Source organism: Notolepis coatsorum, assembly GCF_963971535.1.
Source record: "Notolepis coatsorum genome assembly, chromosome: 3".
In the NCBI taxonomy this organism is placed as follows: Eukaryota; Metazoa; Chordata; class Actinopteri; order Aulopiformes; family Paralepididae; genus Notolepis; species Notolepis coatsorum.
Genome location: NC_140167.1, coordinates 30,776,597 through 30,796,223, shown reverse-complemented (window position 1 = coordinate 30,796,223; position 19,627 = coordinate 30,776,597). Strand labels below are relative to the sequence as shown.

The 19,627-nt window shown below is 42.7% G+C and overlaps 2 protein-coding genes across 2 annotated transcripts in view; both read right to left on the bottom strand.

The window, feature by feature from the left end:
* Positions 1-4,973: 4,973 nt before the first annotated feature.
* Positions 4,974-5,876, bottom strand: LOC311225745 (cyclic pyranopterin monophosphate synthase-like; the record flags this gene model as incomplete). The annotated part of the gene is made up of 2 exons (XM_084311139.1): positions 4,974-5,461; positions 5,849-5,876. 2 exons carry the CDS (start codon positions 5,874-5,876, stop codon positions 4,974-4,976), a joined length of 516 nt encoding a protein of 171 aa, XP_084167265.1.
* Positions 5,877-5,899: 23 nt separating this feature from the next.
* LOC311224585 (molybdenum cofactor biosynthesis protein 1-like) overlaps positions 5,900-19,627 on the bottom strand; it is a 52,826-nt gene continuing 39,098 nt past the window's right edge. The window contains exons 8-11 of the mRNA XM_084309620.1: positions 16,274-16,384; positions 10,023-10,143; positions 8,179-8,245; positions 5,900-5,971 (exon numbers count right to left, since the gene is read on the bottom strand). Coding sequence (XP_084165746.1) covers positions 8,190-8,245; positions 10,023-10,143; positions 16,274-16,384 — 288 coding nt within the window. The 3' untranslated portion in view covers positions 5,900-5,971; positions 8,179-8,189. The remainder of the gene's footprint in view (positions 5,972-8,178; positions 8,246-10,022; positions 10,144-16,273; positions 16,385-19,627) is intronic.

The window sequence follows — 19,627 nt, the reverse complement described above, 5'->3', positions numbered from 1 at the left end:
TTTGTCCAGTGTCTTGTTTGTTCAAAAAGGTCATCTTCAACATCTTTGTACCGTAACTTTCTGCGTCCCATCAAACAATTGTCCATTTCCTAGTGTGCTGTACAAGAAGGCAACATTATTCTCTATTGATTTGAGATGGACATGAGCATAAATATGTACAACATACTATAAAATGACAGACTTCAAATTGCATATCAATTCAGTGCTCAAAGAAATCAAGACATTGCAACGTAATTCTTCCCACCCGAGAATACATAGGGTCATTTTACCACACAATCCACAATCATTATGCAATCTCACACATCCCAAAAACACAGAACAGTGTAAACAGTACCTAATCCTTCACTATAAAAACACAAAATGTATTTCATTCAAGTTACTGCAAGTTGGAATTTTGTCTTTATTACAAATTACTAGTAAGTTCATTTATATACAAAGCAGTGAATGCATTTACGAACAATTTCTCAAGAGAATCAATTACACTGAATGTTTAGTCAAAGTATGGATCAGATGAGGGTGAAATGACAATTTGATGTGAACATACATATTGGGAGAAGCTTGTAGAACTGACCTGATCTCAAACCAGCCCTCTTTTCTTGATCCTCCCATCACAACTGTAGACTAGACCTATCTAGTCTAGCTAACTAAAATGTTGACCCTTGACGTAATATTAGGTCAGAAATAAGAGTAGACTGTTCTTTTTATATCAACACTCTCTTGGCTTAACACATTCCCTGCCACGGAGTTTCAGCGTCTTATACCATTCTCTGCCAGTACTGTAAGTCTATGGAGATGTTCACCTTCTTTGCAGGGCTATAACTTTTTAAATTGTATTGCTAAATTGACATTACTATGGCCCATTCAACATCGATTATCTATCGTTCAGGATGTAGGAACGTTTTACTTTTTCATTCACACATTCATACAAAAATACCGTCTAGAATATAAATATGTTTTTATCGTTTTCTGCAGTAATTCCTAGAACGTGAGATATAGGCATAAATGCATATATACATTATCAAATGCCGTTCTTTGCCGATCCACGCTATATTAAAAATGTCAACTGTACATGGTCTTAAACGTTATGACTGATCATGCACGGGTGAACGGAGGGGGGGGGGGGGGGTCGTTTATAATTCCGTGATCGTCGTTAAATGATTTATGTAGTATGGGTGATATATAGATCAGAGCAGTTTGCATCGATAATAATAAACAAAAACGCTGAAAGTCACGGCAGCCTCCTCTTACCGTTGGGCGATGATACTGGAGCAAACAGATCCCAGTTATTCGATGGGGATCGAGGCGATCCATTTCCGGTTTGTATAATACTATTACACGCCCAAATCATGTCGATTATTGAGTTATGGCAGCGATCCATATCCACGGTGTGTGGCTAGAGTCCTTGGATGATATGCGAGTGGCCGGACGGATTTAGGAGACGCACCGATATCCAACCGGCATATCCGGTTTGGCAACTCGCCGATCATCCACCAGGTGGCAGTATTGAAGCGTTGCAGAGTTGTGCTGAGTCCCACAGCATCAGACAAGGCTCTGTGAGTGAAATATGAATACCATGGCGAAAATATGAAATATGATCACAATAACGTCGTACGCCGTGATCTGGCAGAATTTGCATGAACTTGAAACCCGTCGTACGACGTGAATGCCACACAAAGTGTTAAGGTCCAAGTGAACTCAGACCTATAGAATTGTTTTAATGGTTTTAATAATAATAATGGCTTGAATTTATATAGTGCCTTTCACATACCCAAGATGCTTTACAATAAAAGGGGGAGGGGAAAGAATAACGGTGACCTAAACTAAGAAACAAAATACAAAACAGAACAGAACAAAACAGAAGGAAAACTGAACAAAACAAAATAGAACAAAACTGAATGAATGGGAGCATGTGAGACCATAGGCCTGGGTGAAGAGATAGGTCTTCAGCAGGTTTTTGAACTGGAAAACAGAATTTGCATTGTGGATGTCCATGGGGAGGGAGTTCCAGAGGGTGGGAGCAGCCACACTAAAAGCCCTGTCCCCGAAGGTCCGCAACATTGTGGGATTGTAAGCAAGCCTGTGTCAGAGGAGTGGAGATTCCAGGAGGGGGTTTAGGTGTGGAGAAGGTCGGATAGGTATTGAGGGGTGGTGGTGTGTAGGGATTTATATGTCAGGAGGAGGATTTTGAAGGTGACACGAAATTTTACAGGAAGCCAGTGGAGGTAAATGAGAGTGGGGTTGATGTGCTGCCAGGGTTTGGTGCGGGTGAGAACCCTGGCGGCAGAGTTCTGAACGTACTGGAGCCTATCCAGGGCTTTGTGGGTCACCCCGGATAGGACTCCATTATAGTAGTCCAAGCGGGAGGTGGTGAATGCATGAATGAGGGTTTCAGCCACAGAGTCTGTAAGTGAGGGCCTGGGCCCTCATTCATCAACGTGGACGTAGAAAATGTTCTATTTCCACACGTAAGCACAGAATTTAGAATGAGTGTACGCACGGAAATATTGGGATTCATCAACCGTGCGTACACAGGTCCTATGCTCCCCCGTGTTGATAAATACCACTTTGTTCTATTTATGATTATCCATATATGGTCATGAAACACCCCCCTTGGGATGTGAAATAATGGACTGACCCGAGCGGAACTCTGAGAAACTCCACGGGAGATTATTCACTGAGGCGCTGTCGAACCAAGAAGACACAACGCGTGTTATGGGATAAATAAAAGGCTGACTTGTACACAGTGATATCAGATATCAACGGCTCCCTAAGACCATTGCTGCAATTCTGCCTGGACAGCCAAAACACTAATAAAGACCGTTCGTTGACCACTGTTTGGCGTTGGTTGTGTGTCATTATAACCGTGCTGTAATATGAATGCCTTTATTAGTTGTGTTCGATTGGCTATAATATGATCATGTACTATTAGGTAGCCTATATGAATTACATATAATAGCAGCCATAGCCTACATTATGCAACAGTAACTTGCGCATATATAACACAGCCCTGCGAAGCCTGCATACAGTAAACTAACTTGACAGACGTCTACACGTACGGTGATGTCGGATATGATATCTATTAACCATTGCTGCCTGGGCAGCGCAAACACTAATAAAGACCGTGCTGGAATATGACTGCCTTTTTCCGTTTTGTTTGATTAATACCCAGGGATTAAAGTTCTCCTCAATTTTATTCCAAATCGCGACGGATTTTCCGTCAATTTTCTACCTGCTGCATATGATTTCTAGAAGCATACAATCTATTTTGATGTCAGTATTGGGTAGCCTATATAAACAATAATACGAGAGCATATACAAGAACAATGAATATCACTGCCATGTATGATGTAGCCTGCCTTTCAATACATGAACTTGAATTCCATCATGTCTGTGTGCTGAGCTCAGTGAAGTTTCAACGGAGCGAGGTAATCTATTCTAATCAACAAATTGAAGTAGAAAGCATTCCGTTGTGGCCAATCTTATTTGGAAACATGACACAAAATAATAGTATGTCGCTTTTTATTTGAAACAATATTTAATCGCGTTTGGAGGTGCGTTCTGCTTCTGCCCCCCGTGCCAAACAAGCAAGCCAACCTCTTGTTCCCGCATGAGCCCGTTATAATTACACACTACTGTCGCTATTTTACAATGAACTATAATGAATTATGGGTCATACAGAAGTTGAACACGCCAGTGTTGAAACTAATGCACGGAAGCTTATTTCCGCCTTGAAACTAATGCAGAACTGAGGAGCGCTTATGCCGTAGTAACGATGTTCTACCACTGGGCGTCAGCTAAGTGTGCTCCGAGCTGTGCGTAAATATAAGCACGGAGTCAAGTTCAAGTTGAAATTGATGAATCCCACTCTTTGCTTAGAAATGATCGTACGCACAGGTTAAGCACAAATCTGTGCGTAAGACACGTTGATGAATGAGGGCCCTGTAGTCTTGAGATGTTCTTGAGGTGAAAAAAGGCAGATTTTGTGACAGATTTGATGTGGGGGAAAATGAGAGTGTGCAGTCCAGAATGACACCTAGGTTGCGGACTTCTGAGGAGGGGAGAATGGAGCAGCCATCGATGGTGAGGACTAGATCCCCAACCTTCCTGAGCAGTGCCTTGGAAGCCACAACCATAAGCTCTGTTTTGTTTTATCTTCTCAGAAAACACTACCCATAGTACAGAGTAGACTATAAACTAATTTAAAGATCAATGGTAATATTAGAAGGGACAAGTGAAAATTCATTAATATTTGCAATATGATAAACCATAAATTATTTGACTTATCATAAACAGTTTTATAAACTAATAACATGCTTTTGAAGTAGCCCAATCTGTTTTATGGGGGCTGCCATATTTTTGTTGTCATGGTTTGATAAGCAAGTAAGCATGTAGTGAACTGCCAGAAGTTATCAATTAAGTATCCATGAGAGCAAAAACATGGCAACCCCACATTAGGCTACTGCCAAAAACAATCCATTTGTTTGTTTTATCAAATGTTCCCCTTTACATTTTGTTTTGAGAACGCTTCCTCATCTCCCATCTTTGGCAACTCTAAGATCTCATCTAAATGAATATATTATTACTAAATGTTAAAATAATTTAGACTCACCAACAACTCAGCTTTTAGCCGGTCAATGTTGAAAGCTTTTACTCTAAAATTGTGAACCTGGGGCAACCCTTGACCAATGTATCAGCCTTGTTGACTGCAAATAAGATAACATTCACCAATGGCAGTGGCCAATGTTTATGTAAGTACTGAAGAATTATTCTCATTGAGTAGGTAGTTATATAAAAGGTTAAAAGGGATTTTGAAACTATTCTTCTTCACAAAAATCAAGTGAAAGAAGGTTATAATAAAAGTTATTTCATCAATGTGTATTCATTTGGGCTCATAAAAAAAAACATCAGCATCTGCATTAGTATTGGCCCAGAATTTCACAATTGGTGCATCCCTAATAAGTCAAGGGTGGGGGTCAGGGTTGACGGTGGAAGTCCCTCTTTCCACCAGTCTTACTGACCAGCTCTATGTCAGTGATGCTCATGTTGTGGCTCACTGCCTTGCACATGTCGTAGAGTGTCAGCGCTGCCACGGAAACAGCCGTCAGTGCCTCCATCTCCACTCCTGTTCGACCCGTGGTGCGGCAGGTCGCAGTGACGACCGCAGCATTCCGCAGCTCATCGAGGTCAAAGGTGACAGAGGCGTGGTCCAGCGGAAGCGGGTGACAGAGCGGAATGAGCATCGCAGTCTGCTTGGAGGCCATGATGCCCGCTAGCTGTGCTACGGCTAACGCGTCGCCCTTAGCTAGTTGGTTGTCCTGCAGCAGCCGAAAGGCGGTGGGGCCCAGGAGAACGGTGGCCCTGGCCGTGGCTGTTCGCCGCGTGGGGGGTTTCCCACCGACATCCACCATGGTGGCTCGGCCGCGGGCGTCCGTGTGGGTCAACTGGGCTGTGGTTGGGTTGTCTGGTTTAGAGACGTTTGGGAGACATGTGGATTGTTTAGCGTTTGGGTCTTCGCCAGAGGAGTGTCCATGGCATAGTCTAATACTGTGGTGCTGGTTGGGACGTATGTTGGCATTCTTTAGTAGTGTGAGAAAAGAGGAAATCCCTGGGGTCCTAATTAAGTGACTCCTCTTTACGTTAGGAGCCCTGGCTTGTGCGTACCTGAGGCGGTAGGTACCGGTATCCCTCAACACCTTTGTGCATGCAGCATAATCAGCTGCCTTAATCTGAGAATAGGGGGAAGTCAGTGGATGACCCGACTCTGAAGAATGGAGGGACACTGCTCCTGTTGAAACAGTGCAGCATGGGAGGCACAAAGCATCCTTGCTGTCCAAGACTCCCACATTACCTGTGCGGTATGGCTGTGGCGTCGCCATTTTAGTGAGGACTGTGGGATCGGTACGCTGGGGAACGAGGAGGTGGGACTGCTGGTTGTCTTGGCACTGAGAGAGGGGCCTTTGGGACGTGTCACCTGTTAGGGAGAATATAGGGGTCAGGGAATGGGTTTTAACATGCAGCTCAGCAGCACAGTCTCAGCCAAAAAAATCTGTTTCAAAGAATTATATTATATAATAATTAACGTATTATGGAGACAAACTTTATTGCAATGGTTTGTTAAAGGACCAGAGCAGTCTTTTTGACATGCAGGTTCCAAGTCATTCTTGCCTTGAAAGAAAAATCAAGGTGCCCCTCTTTTCTCATAATCTTTTACTGTTACTGAAAATCTTTTTAATTTTATTTTTTTTATCCACTTTTTCTCCCATTTTCTATATTTTCTCCCATCCCAATTTCGTATCATCCAATTCAACCCTCCCCTGTCACGAACGCTGTTTCTTGCCTCCCACAAGCCGGCTGCAATGTGGACTAAGTCATACATAGCACAAGTCCCCTCCGGTACTTGAGGTAACAGCAGTCGCATCTTTTCACCTGCGCAGCTCGATCTCTCAGTGGCGAGGAGTAACGCGTGGGAGGCTCGCGCTGCCCTCGACACTTCCTGATTCTACTGCGCAGGCGCACCAACCGACCTGTAGGAGTCACTGTCCACAACGCCCGATCCCCACCCATCAGTTTCCCACCCCCTAATACGGCCAATGTGTATTAGTATGAACGACCAGCTAAACTGAAAGCAATGTGGAGCGCTGGGCTCGAACAGGCGAGCCCAGCGTCTCCGCATTCGTGGCGAGTGCCTTGCCCACTGTTACTGAAAATCTTTTGATGTTGTTTTGTCGATTAACCACTGCCACAGGCTTACATTGTATCTGAGAATGTGTCTTAAACACCACATAAAACAGAGGTGCCTTTAGCTTCCTGAAAAGTTTCTCTATTGTGCCTTAAAGGGGAACTCCAACATTTTGGGAAATTAGCTTATTTAACATCTTCCCTGGAGTTAGACAAGAAGATACAGGGGGAGCTCCAGTAGCTCACCACGTACCGCGAGCGCTATTTCGGCGCCGTGGACAACCGTGCTCGTCACGGATCTGGGTTTAGCGAGTTCGAATCCCGGACTGCAGCCGTGCCTTTCCCAGAGTGTCTTCCCCCCCATCTGAACCCTTTCAGCCTGTTTCTGTCGGTCATCCTTGACCAGAATAAATGTGATAAACACATAAAAGAGCCAGGGGAATGGCCAAAGTTTAAAAAAAAAAGACAAGAAGATACATACCTTTTTTGTCTCTGTGCGTGCATTTTAGCTTTGGGAATAGACGCTCCGTTAGCATAGCTTAGCTTCATCACTGGAAGTGAGGCAGGACAGTAGCCTTACAGTGCCTTACAGTGTATTGCAAGGTCTGACATTGACCAAACTTGATATGCATGACCTTGGTGGGCTCTAGGTCAACTACTGAAAAGGGGGTCAATGTCAGACTTTGCAATCAAAAGTTAGGGGGCTAATAACCCTTGCCATAATTTCAGTGCGCCCCCTAACTTTTGATTGCAAGGTCTGACATTGACCCCCTTTTCAGGAGTTGACCTAGAGCCCACCAAGGTCATGCATATCAAATTTGGTCAATGTCAGACCTTGCAATACACTGTAAGGCACTGTAAGGCTACTGTCCTGCCTCACTTCCAGTGATGAAGCTAAGCTATGCTAACAGAGCGTCTATTCCCAAAGCTAAAATGCACGCACAGAGACAAAAAAGGTATGTATCTTCTTGTCTAACTCCAGGGAAGATGTTAAATAAGCTAATTTCCCAAAATGTTGGAGTTCCCCTTTAATACAGTGTCTAAAAAGGAAAAAGAGAAATTCTTCGTCAGATACCATTTATATCACAATGGCAAAACTTTTCAGAAGAAAAGTGACACATAATATGTTAGCATTGTTAACATTTTAGTCAAACATGGTGATGTTATTCAGTTTATGTGGTTATTAAGACACATTTTATGGAACTGGAAGTCAATGACAGTGGTGAATTGGCATAAAATAAGCACCAAATTATGGAAAAGGTCAAATTAGATTAAATATTATTACATATAAAAAAAATATTATTACAAGGCAAGAATGACTTGGAACCCACATGTCAAAAAGACTTGGTACGGTCCTCTTACATTCTTCTTCTCGTGGGAGGGATGGTCAAATTGACCAGGTACACTGACTGTTTCATGACATACTGTATAGTGCAATATCCAATATGACCAATTTGTTAATAATCTGTGACTAAATGTGTGAAGTCTTTCGTTACGTACAGATGATGATGTCACCCACCGATGAGGATCATGGGTCTGTTCTTCATCTGGGAGATGCTGAACATGCCTGAGGAGAGAGAGAGGGGAAAAGAGACCACTAGCGAGAGGGAACCAGGACTGTCCCACACAACCCACTTTAAATCACATTAAATCACTGAGCTCAGACACACACAAGGACAGATACCACATAATTTAGATAGATATTAAATACATTTCAAAGCTGTAAATGCCACGGTATTGTATGTAAGACATTAACAGCTAAAAAACTAATTTGACCTATATTTTGAGTTACAGTAGGAGCTAGGGTGACCAGGTGTCCCCCTTTTGGTTGTACTGTCCCACCATTTGACCAAATGTCCCGCGTCCCTCATATTGAGAGGATGTCCCTCTTTTCGAAGCCAAAAAAAACATGCGTCTAAAAGCCCCTCCCTACAGACAGTAAACGTAGCAACCCGCCTCTTGTCCACACACATTGCTCTGATTGGTTATAGTACTTTAGCGTGCTGCTTGCCTGCTTGTGACGTGACTGAGACTGAGTCGTGACGCTACCTCATATAGCAAATCTGATTGGTCAAAAAAAACACAACAACATTACAAGCGAACTAGTTCAAGATGGAAAGCAGTAAAAAGAAACGGACCTGCAGTTACAACCAAGACTGGTAAACGACACATGACTGGGTGAGGCAGATGACAGGCAATCCGCAGCAGGCTTTCTGTGTTTTGTGTCATAGTTCATTTTCAATTGCGCATGGAGGAGAATACAACTTGAAGCGCCACAGTGGACGTGAGTCTCACTTGAAAGTGGCTCACCAAAAAGAAACATCCAGATCTATGGATACGTTTCTTTTTAAACCAAACAATGATAGCCAGACGGACAAGGTCACTGCAGCTGAGATAACAAGTGTCTATCACACAGTACAACACTCCCATTCATACAGGTCAGCCGACTGTGGTAACCTTTAACCTTTGATTTAAATCTATTCGGTGAAGACCATGGCAGTTATTCTAATATAATAGAAAGAAAGCAATACGCTTGGACCAGCACTCTCAGATTTTGGTAGATTTAATCGCAGCCTGAAACAAACATGTTTCGGAACTGTAATGTTCCTTCTTCAGTGTTGATGGCTAGCCATCAACACTGAAGAAGGAACATTACAGTTCCGAAACATGTTTGTTTCAGGCTGCGATTAAATCTACCAAAATCTGAGAGTGCTGGTCCAAGCGTATTGCTTTCTTTCTATTATACTCGACGGGATTTCAGCACCCAGTGTTACAATTTGTGAGCGCAGTCTATCTTGACTTTTAGTTATTCTAATATAGAAACACAATTTATTTGTATTATTATTTTTGTATTATACTACACTGTTTTCCCTAGTTCTGTGTTAACAGGGAATATCAAACACAAGACATTCCTGTCAAGTGAAGACGTTTGAATATTTAAAACAGATGTTAGGTGGTATTTAATTTGTATTTATTTTGATTTAACCTTTGATTTAAATCTATTCAGTGAAGACCATGGCAGTTATTCTAATACAAAAATTTACATTATCTATCTGTCCCACTTTGTCCCACCAAAATCGTACTGTTGTCCCACTTTGTCCCACCAAAATCTTACTGTTGTCCCACTTTTGGACTTTTTGCATCTGGTCACCCTAGTAGGAGCTGAAGTTACATCATGTCCTGCAGTAGTCTACCCTTCAAGAATGTGTGCGTATTGATAGTATTCCATGACATCATCATCAACAACAACGCCTTGGTAGACCAAACAACAGGTGATTGTGATCACATAACAGGTGATTATCATTAAATGACAGCTGTGGCCTATGAGCTGTGTTCAATGTTACCTGCATGCTGTTTCTTCTTCCTGCCCACAGCAGCACCAATGATCTGGAGCAGCTCTTCGCTAGGCGCTCCGGAGCGCAGGACATCCCTGAGGGACACCTCGGAGTTGCCAAACAAACACACCTGGTTGAGAGAGGGGCAGTATGAAACGTACCAGAATAGAAACTAGTCGGATATGTCAGTAAGCCGATATTATTTGCCAATATAAGCATCTTACCGATAGAATCTTTTTCCTTTGATCCCCATTCTAAACACCCGCGCGGTCTCCCTGGTACCGCTGCCTATGTTAAAATTGCAATGACGATCGACATCCGCCAGGTGGCAGTATCGCCTACCTTATGCATATCATGGGCCAGATATTAGTGTGTTAGTACCAGCCCCAACAGCCCCCAAAACAACTAGGTACTCTTTGCGAGCAGCAGTGAGCAGGACACGTTCGACAATTGCGATCGCCTAGAGCGAACTATTGGATATTATGAAAGAGACTAAATGGATTATATGGATGATTATGGACGATAAGGTGCGTTTTTGGAACACTATTGGTAAAACGTAAAACAACTATAATCAAACCGACCGATGGGGAAACCTATTCGGCTCCGTGGTATAGTCTGGCCCGAGCACACAATAGTAACCTGGCTGCAATGCAATAGCGAGCAAACTATTGGATATTATGAAAAAGACTAAATGGATTATATGGATTGTAACTGAGGGGTTACAAAACCCTGACTGTATTAAAGATTGTGATATATTAAACCACTGCTAGTTATGTACTTTAATTACTGGCCAAACAGTACATCAAATATTGATGGTGAACACTCACAAGAACACGGCATTGACACAGAAATTCTATTGGAGGGTTATTTATTATTATTAGGCAACGTTAGGTTACAGATTGAGAATTAGGGTCGCGCTTATATGGCGAAGAATATACGTAAAGTCAGTCAAGAGCATAAGTCAATGAGAATAGTAGGAATACTATGATGGGTCTAAGCTGACGCCACCTGTTGTATAGCAATTATATAGGGCAACACCGGTACCAACTGGAGACACTGGGTTCCCTCCGGGGTGTAAAGCCGGGAGGGGTAGAGGAATGTTCGGGTACCCAGTCTGAGTCAACGAGGAATAAAGAGGCTCCAAGTACAGGAGCCGGTGCTTGTACTCCCTTGATCAGCAGACAAAAGCAATAGTTGTAATCCAATATGCTCGACAGCATTGACGACAACCAGCCAGCCCCTTCCACGAGGCGGGCCCGAATGGTAATCCTCACGAGGTTAAATCCCAAACGACAGTGGAATCAACGGTGCTCTTCTCCGGTGGTCACGGTCCCAAAGCAATATAATCCAACCAGAAATGGTTCTGCAATCGCCGGTGCTAATTCTCCTGTGTACATGTCCAACGGTTCTCGCCTAGGACTCCTCGGGTGTGGGCACGTATTTAGGCCGCACAGCCTGGATAAGTGCACTAGCTAAAGACACGACGAACCGATGGGTAATGCTACATACGGAAGAACTGTGGCCGCACGATATACAATAAATGATCGACTATTACTTCACATTAGATTAAGTCGAACTCAACGTTACTGCGTTAAACTCTGACACTTTAACATTCTATTCGCACGCGGTTCTCAATGCTCTATTTAGATGCAAGGTTGCTCACTTCACTGCACGTTGACTCGTGGTGAAGGTATTACTAGTAATGAACGAATTGCTGCTGTTTACACCTGCGCCGTATTTATACCTAAGTGAATATCTAGTCCCAACCTCAGTTCTTGTCTCGTATTACTACGCAGACTCTGGGCATGTACTGACATGCCCGGAGTTGCCTTTGAACTTGCCGTTGGGGGCTTGGTCGTTGGCGCCTGGGGCCGCTGTCCAATAGGAGAGCGAATATTACTCTGGTCTGTACGCAGGTAAAGGGATATTCCGTGTATATATATAAATAATATACAAAGTATATCAAACGATACATATATATATATTGTGACGTACATGGGTACGTGGGTTGAGCATTATCATTATTCCTGTATTTATGACACCATCTGAACATCAGGTTAGTATATAATTTGTGTGTCTGTTATGTGTGGTGTTGTGTCATCTCCTAATTTCTGTTTCTATTCACAGATGCCACTCATCTCCCTGATTGGATTGGTTGCATCTGATTGGTGCACCTTGGAGCAGGCAGTGGAGATGGGTGGTTAATAGAGTGGAGATGACACAACATCGGGGCGCCTCACTCTGTCAGTTGACACTGATAGAGTTTCGTGAGGTTGCCATTGATTGACCACTGTGTGTGGATTACCTTGTGCTTATGTTGGCCACTGTGTGTGGACTTACCAGTAGCCAGATATATAGGTATTGTGTTGTGGGCCTTAGAGCCATTTGCCTTCCTGCGTGGAAGTAAGTATCTATATATATATATATTTATCGGAATTATACTATATCTTATATCATATGGTATTATATATATATATTTAGTATTTTCCTATACCTCACTTTGTCTGTTCTCCAATTACCTTTTTCCCTATTTGTTTACATGGTTGTGGGTTGTTTTTTCCCTTTGTTGCCTAGTTAAATCAGTGGAGGTTTCAAGTCCTACCCTGCAAGAATAAATATAATTTAAGCTTTGGGAACAGTGGGTTTAAATCCCCGCTATAATAAATATCATTTACTATTTGGAACAACGCCTTGTGTTATTTTCTTTACCTGCCTGGGACCGGTGCTTTAAAAGCACTACTGGACGGGCTGGTTTTCACATACAGCCCGTTCCAGCTTATTCTATATTGTCTTGTGACATTGCTATGTGACAATATTCAGTTTAATCTGGCCCTTCACAACATGGATGATGATTATGGACGATAAGGTGCGTTTGTTGGACTAAGCACTACTGGTAAAACGTAAAACAACTATAATCAAACCGACCGATGAAATCAAACCTATTCGGCTACGTCTATAGTCTGGCCCGAGCAGATGAAGAAGACGGATGAGGGCTAACGTTACCTAACGTTATATGTATGATCCTGTTCTGATTCAAGACACTTTTGGACTCGAAGTGAGAAATGGAGTACCTCTAAACCAAAGGTAACGTCTGTTTTACGTGTACTTTACCGAAACTCCATCATAAAACATGCGTTTGTATGCACGCAGCGTTGGATAAACGACCCCCGCCCCGGCTTTGTGAAGAAACAAGGTCATGTGTTTACCTTTGACTTGGCAATAATATAGGTGCCAAGCGAGCAACCGCGAGATCTGCGCATACGCTGCACAAAACACACTTTATCTCACAATCTAGGAAACCAGCCTGGATTTTTTGTGAATCGGGGCAATGTTTAGCTTGGAATTGTGAACGAACGAAGGTATGTAGAAACAAAATTATTTTACATTTACATGTTCAAGTTTCAAGTTTCTTTAATAGTTGTCATACAGAAGTACAGAATACTTTCATACAAAATGCTTCTTACTGTTACGCTCCAGAGACTGTGCTAGACAAGATAAGTATCAAATAACATAGTATAGCATGTAAATTAGAAGTAGAAAATGAGGTCACAGTGTTCAGTATAGACATATGTACAATGTTCGATGCAGAATAGACGTAACTGAGTTACCATATAATATACAATACTATGCAGTGTACTAATATACAATACTATATAGTGCAAGCAGAATGGGATGAGGTACAATTTAGGTACAATTTACAGTAAGGTGTACGAGTTGTAGTGCAATCCTTTATCAATAAATATAAAGTGTGGGGAGTGGGTGCTACAGTGTGTTTGTTTAAAGTGTGTGCTATAAAGTGTGGGGAGTGGGTGCTACAGTGTGTTTGTTTAAAGTGAGTGTGTGCGTGTGGATGTGTGTGCTATGTGCGTTTGATGGTTGTTGTGTAGTGTTCATTGTTCGTTGAGCAGCCTGATGGCCTGGGGATAGAAGCTTCTTCTGAGTCTTTCTGTGCTCGCCTTGAGACTCCGGTATCGCTTGCCTGACCGCAGCAGTTCAAAGAGGCAGTTGTTCGGGTGACTGGAGTCCTTAATGATTCTCTTAGCCTTGCCCCTGCACCGCTTGTTGTAAATGTTCTGGAGGGTGGGGAGCCCCCCTCCAATTGTGCGTTCGGCTGAACGTGTCACTCTTTGTAGTCTGCTTCGGTCTTGTGCAGTGCTATTCCCAAACCAGGAGGTGATGTTGCCAGTCAGGATGCTCTCTATTGTACATGAGTAGAAGTTCTTAAGGATCTTCTGACTGACTTGGAACTTCCTTAGGCGCCTGAGGAAGTAGAGGCGTTGTCGTGCCTTCTTCACAACACTGTCAATGTGTGTGGTCCATGTCAAGTCCTCGGATATGTAGGCTCCGAGGTACTTAAAGCTGTTCACTCTCTCAACCGGTGCCCCTGAGGGGGCTGTAGTCCTTGACCCCCGACCTCCTGAAGTCCACAATCATCTCCTTTGTTTTGCTGACGTTCAGGGAGAGGCTGTTTTCCTGGCACCATCCCGCCAGGACCTTGACCTCTTCCAAGTAGGCCCTCTCGTCGTTTGCAGAGATCAGGCCCACCACCACTGTGTCGTCAGCAAATTTGATGATTGTGTTGCTACTCCGCTGAGCCACACAGTCGTGTGTGTACAGGGAGTAGAGGAGGGGACTCAGAACACAGCCCTGGGGGGCCCCTATGTTGAGGGTGATGGATGAGGAGGTGCAGTTGCCTGCTCTCACCACCTGGGGTCTGCCCGTCAGGAAGTCCAAGACCCACTGGCAGAGGTCATAGTTAAAGCCCAGGTCCCTGAGCTTGGCTATGAGTTTGGAGGGGACTATGGTATTGAATGCCGAGCTGTAGTCGATGAATAGCATTCTCACATAGTTCCCCTTCCTCTTGTCCAGGTGTGATGCTGCTGTGTGCAGCACATGGGCTATGGCGTCCTCCGTGGACCTGTTGGGGCGGTATGCAAATTGCAGGGGGTCCATGTTGATGGGGAGGGAGGAGCAGATGTAGCCCTTTACTAGCTTCTCAAAGCACTTCATGGCTATGGAGGTGAGAGCTACAGGGCGGTAGTCGTTGAGGCAAGCAGGCTTGGATTTTTTGGGTACAGGGATAATAGTGGACTTCTTCAGGCAGGTGGGGATGACAGCCTGTTCTAAGGACAGGTTAAATATGTCAGTCAAATGGACTCGAAATAGTGTCTGTCAAATGAGCCATACTATTGTCTCCATAGCTATAATAGAATATACAACAGCTCCGCAAAGATCGTGAAATATCGTGAAAATGGTCAAGAAAAGCTGGCGCCAGCCAGTGCAGATGGGGAAAGGGCGTGGCACTCAATGAGTTGATAGCATTAATTATGGTCCTGTCCCATTTAGGGGCACCAGGGCCCTGCTATTGTGCATGCATGAGATTAAAGCTAGAGCTTCTATCTACACAATACAGCCAGTGCTCCCACTGCTACCGCGCCATTAGAAGGAGAGAGAATTAGAGAGAATTTCCTGCATTACTGCCACTTAGTGGAAAGAATGATCTGTAACCGTATTACAGAATAAATCAGAGCCTCTAGGTAGCGGTATACAGAACAGTCAATCGCTCCTACACATGTTGTGAAAGAAGATAGTGGCGTCGGGCCATAAGGGGATTTTTCAGAAGTTCACACTCAATGCATCTCTATGATTGTCTCACCAGAATGGCTGACACACCTACATGGAACAGGACCACGATTAATGTTACACCTGTGTTTACCCTACGATGACATGTCAAAATGGTTGCCTATAGCAAAACAATGTATAACCCTGTGCCTGTGGCGTGTTAAAACAATGATTTCTGTTCTATAAGAACAAGCCTATTTTATATCACTGTTTTAAGGACACGTTGCTGCAGTACATCTAACATTGTTCTTGTTTTTAGGACAAGGCTATTCTTTTTTTCTTATTTTTTTTATAAAGAAAATAGGGATATTTGCAAGGGAATATTCATACCGTGTTTAAAAGAAAGAAAATCAGCAGATATATTGGAAATTATTGAAATTGTAAGCTCCTGAATATAGAAATCAGTATCATGGCCAAAAATCTCATATCGGACTAGCTCAATAGAAATATGTATGATGAGACTTGACAAAATAAGCAAAACTGTTCTCGTGAAGAATAACAGGGCCAAATCCAATACTAGCTCAGCTAAATCACAGTGAACACATACCACAAAAGCAAATCTTCAAATCCAGTTAAGTAATAAAGGTCTGGGGGAAAAAACTGTAGTATTCTGAAAAGGAACGCAAGCAGGATCCTACCTTGAGGTTGCCGTCTGCGGTAATGCGCAAGCGATTGCATGAGCCACAGAAGTGTTCGGACATGGAGGTGATGAAGCCGACCTGGCCTTGGAATCCTGGCACTTTGAAGATCTGGCCCAGAAAAGAGAAGGTGAAAAAAGAAGCATGAATCCGCAAGAGTAGCCTAGTCTATTAGTTAGTGTAGATTAGACTACCTCTGGTATAGTGTCTCTGGGGCAAGGTTTGCAACAATGTTGCTGACCAGGTAGGAGGTCCTACATCTCGCTATCCAGATGAATGTGCTCTGGCATCAGTACGCTTACATCAAACACCATGAATTGCTTTGCACTGCTGTGTTACGCACGTATAGTTATTCTGCAATTACACATGCAGTATTATTCTCTTTCCAAGATAAGAGCTAGCAAAGCAGAGTGTTATGTGGAGAGGCGATTTATTCTGGGATTTGCATAATCCCCTTCACTTATCATGGCACACGCCGTCCATGTCCTAACTATCCCAGTGTTTCCCCTACCATTGCCTTGGCGGGGCGGCAATGGAAAAAAAACAAAAAAAAATATATTTTTTTAAGTTTGCTTTAATCACAGTGCGGCACGGTCTACGGAGACAAAGAAAAATGCTACCAAATCCATTCAAGACAACTCCGAGACTGACTAGCGTCGCGCGTAACACGTTTCAGTCTCTCTCTCTCTCTCTCTCACTCTCCTTTAAGTAGCCAAACGTTACACTATAAAAACAAACTGGATAGTTGATATATGAACCATTCTCCCTTTCTGTGTGTGTGTGTGTGCGCGCGGGTGCCCGTCCCAACTCTGGTCTTTGGCAAGTTTGATAGTATTTACTATTTACTGAGGATGGCCAGATAATGTTGATATTTAAACTTAAAAAATAATTATACAGAGAGAAGCTTCAGCAAGTACAAAATGCTGCTGACCGACAAAAGAGAATCCCTCACTGAGGAAAACACAAAGGCCTAAGGACACTGTTGACTAGGGATGGGTACCGTTCACATTTGAACCGATACGGTACCGGTACCTGTGAATTGCCCCGACTGCTTTGTTGTTGAATCAAGTCAAATCCTAGGTAAGCGTATATTGTGCGTGTGAACGTTGACATGAAAAGAAAAAAGTAAAAAAAATAAATAAAAAATTTAAAGTGTAAAGAAATAATATATATATATTTTTTTTTCAACGTATCTCACGTGAATCGATACTCGGTAGTACCGACGTGTTTCGGTAAGTACCGAATTCGGTACCCATCCCTACTGTTACCACGTATACGTGACACGTGCGCCCCGCGAAAACACTAGTAGTTTTGGGGGCCTACCACCCCCCCTGAAAGAAATCCTAGGGGAAACACTGTATTCCCAAACAAGTTTAGCTCAAAATCCTGTCCCCATAGTTTTCATTGGCTTACATGCCATGGCCTCGCACAGCGCCAACTGTGGATCTCACCATCTCAAAGATGACAGAGTACAAATATGCAGCAGCATCCCCTGTTGGGGTTGGTTATTACTAGTGCTGTCAGGTGATTAAAAAAAAGTATCTAATTAATTACAGGATTTGTAATTAATTTATCTAATTAATCCCATTTTAATCGCATAACCATTTTATGCCTGATATTCTATAATCATATTTCAAATTGCATGTGTCCGGATGGCAGAATTCAGTACTGTATCTACAAAACCTTCTGTTTAAGCATCGTCCATCTATTAATTTGCTTAGATTTTTCAGGTCTGGTCAATTTGAGCATGGTGTTATTCACAGTCAAAGATAAAAAAAGATTTAATTGATATTCTCATTTGGTTCATTACAATTTACTCAAGCCTAGTAACAGACACAGTATTTCTGACACTGAGAATACATTCCCTGAGATCCATAGATGTCCCTAGAATCAGATACCAAGAACATGCAAATGGACCATATTAAAAAAAAGTCTATAAATGTGTATTCCACATTCTTATGGAATGAATAAGATAAAAAAATATATATAAAAAAAAAAAATTATTTATTATTTTTTTGTAATACATTTTGAGATAATTTTCATAACGCGCTAATTTGCTGTGTAATGAATTAATCTAATTAACGCGATAAACTGACAGCCATAGTTATTACTCAACGTTGTAAAATATTACATACATGTATTTATTAAATTTTTTATCAATGACGATATTTCAGGAGCCTAATAATAGGACTTTCATTCATAATCTTCGTATTTGTGCCTATTTTACAAGGAACGTATACAAGTTTCATACTCAGTGGACCCTGTCAGCTAACGTTACGCATCACTCCCCCACAATTCAACTCACAACAATTAATGTAGCCTACTTGAGGCTACAACTGAGTGATACTACGCTTATTTGATGAAAAGATATTGATTGATATTTCTTCATATTTGAATGTGTTAAGAAATGTAAAAAATATGAATAAATGGCAAATCTTTTTTGTCTTTGGCAACTGTCAACTTGTAGCGGTTTTAAGACACTTCGCAGAGACAATTCTGTGCGTCAGGTGGTTCTTCGCCTCCACGTTGTGCCTTAAAACCGTTTAACACATTGAGTGCCACACCCCTTCCGGGAAGTGCATCTGGCCTTGCTGTCCATTAACCCCATGTAAACGCGCACCTTGTTTGTAGAGCTAAACCTATATTTAATATTATAGCTATGGGTCTAATAACGCTGTCGATTGTCAGTGAGTTGCTTCCAGTCAACATGCAAAAAACGGATTATTTTTTCATCCGTACATTTCCGTTTTATACGGTTTTGAATATGAATATAGTTTTGGGTGCTTCTGAATAATTCCAGGAAAAAGACGCGAAAACAAAGTTTTTGTGTAATTCAATAAACACGTTGTCATTTTTCGCCTGATTATCGAATCTTCCTGAAATCAATGCTAGATTATCATTATTATCCTTCCTCGTGCATACATGAAATGTGCCCTGGAGTGCGGCGCTCCCCCCCCCCCCCCCCCCCCACCTCCTGCACTCAACGGTAAACAGCCACACACATAAAACACAGATAGCTTCAATCGTGGTAGAAAAAAATATCAGATCAACGCAAGATTGGATATATAGAGTCCTTACCTGGTCTCTGATGTAATGCACAAAAGATAATCCAATTATCTGATCGCCATTCCAGTTATCCACAGCGATCCTGTCTCCGACGTTATTGGGCATTGCACATAAACGGGCGGGCGGGGTCAGTTGTCCAAGCCATCCCTACAAACGCATGTTTTGCCGGAGTGTTTAGGACCTGTCCCCACGCCGCAGCTCAGTAGAGAAAAGAAACTACACCGTTTCTAATGGAGTGCAATAGCGGCCGAAGGCGTTAGAGGGCGGTATAAGACCGTCTGCCAGCTC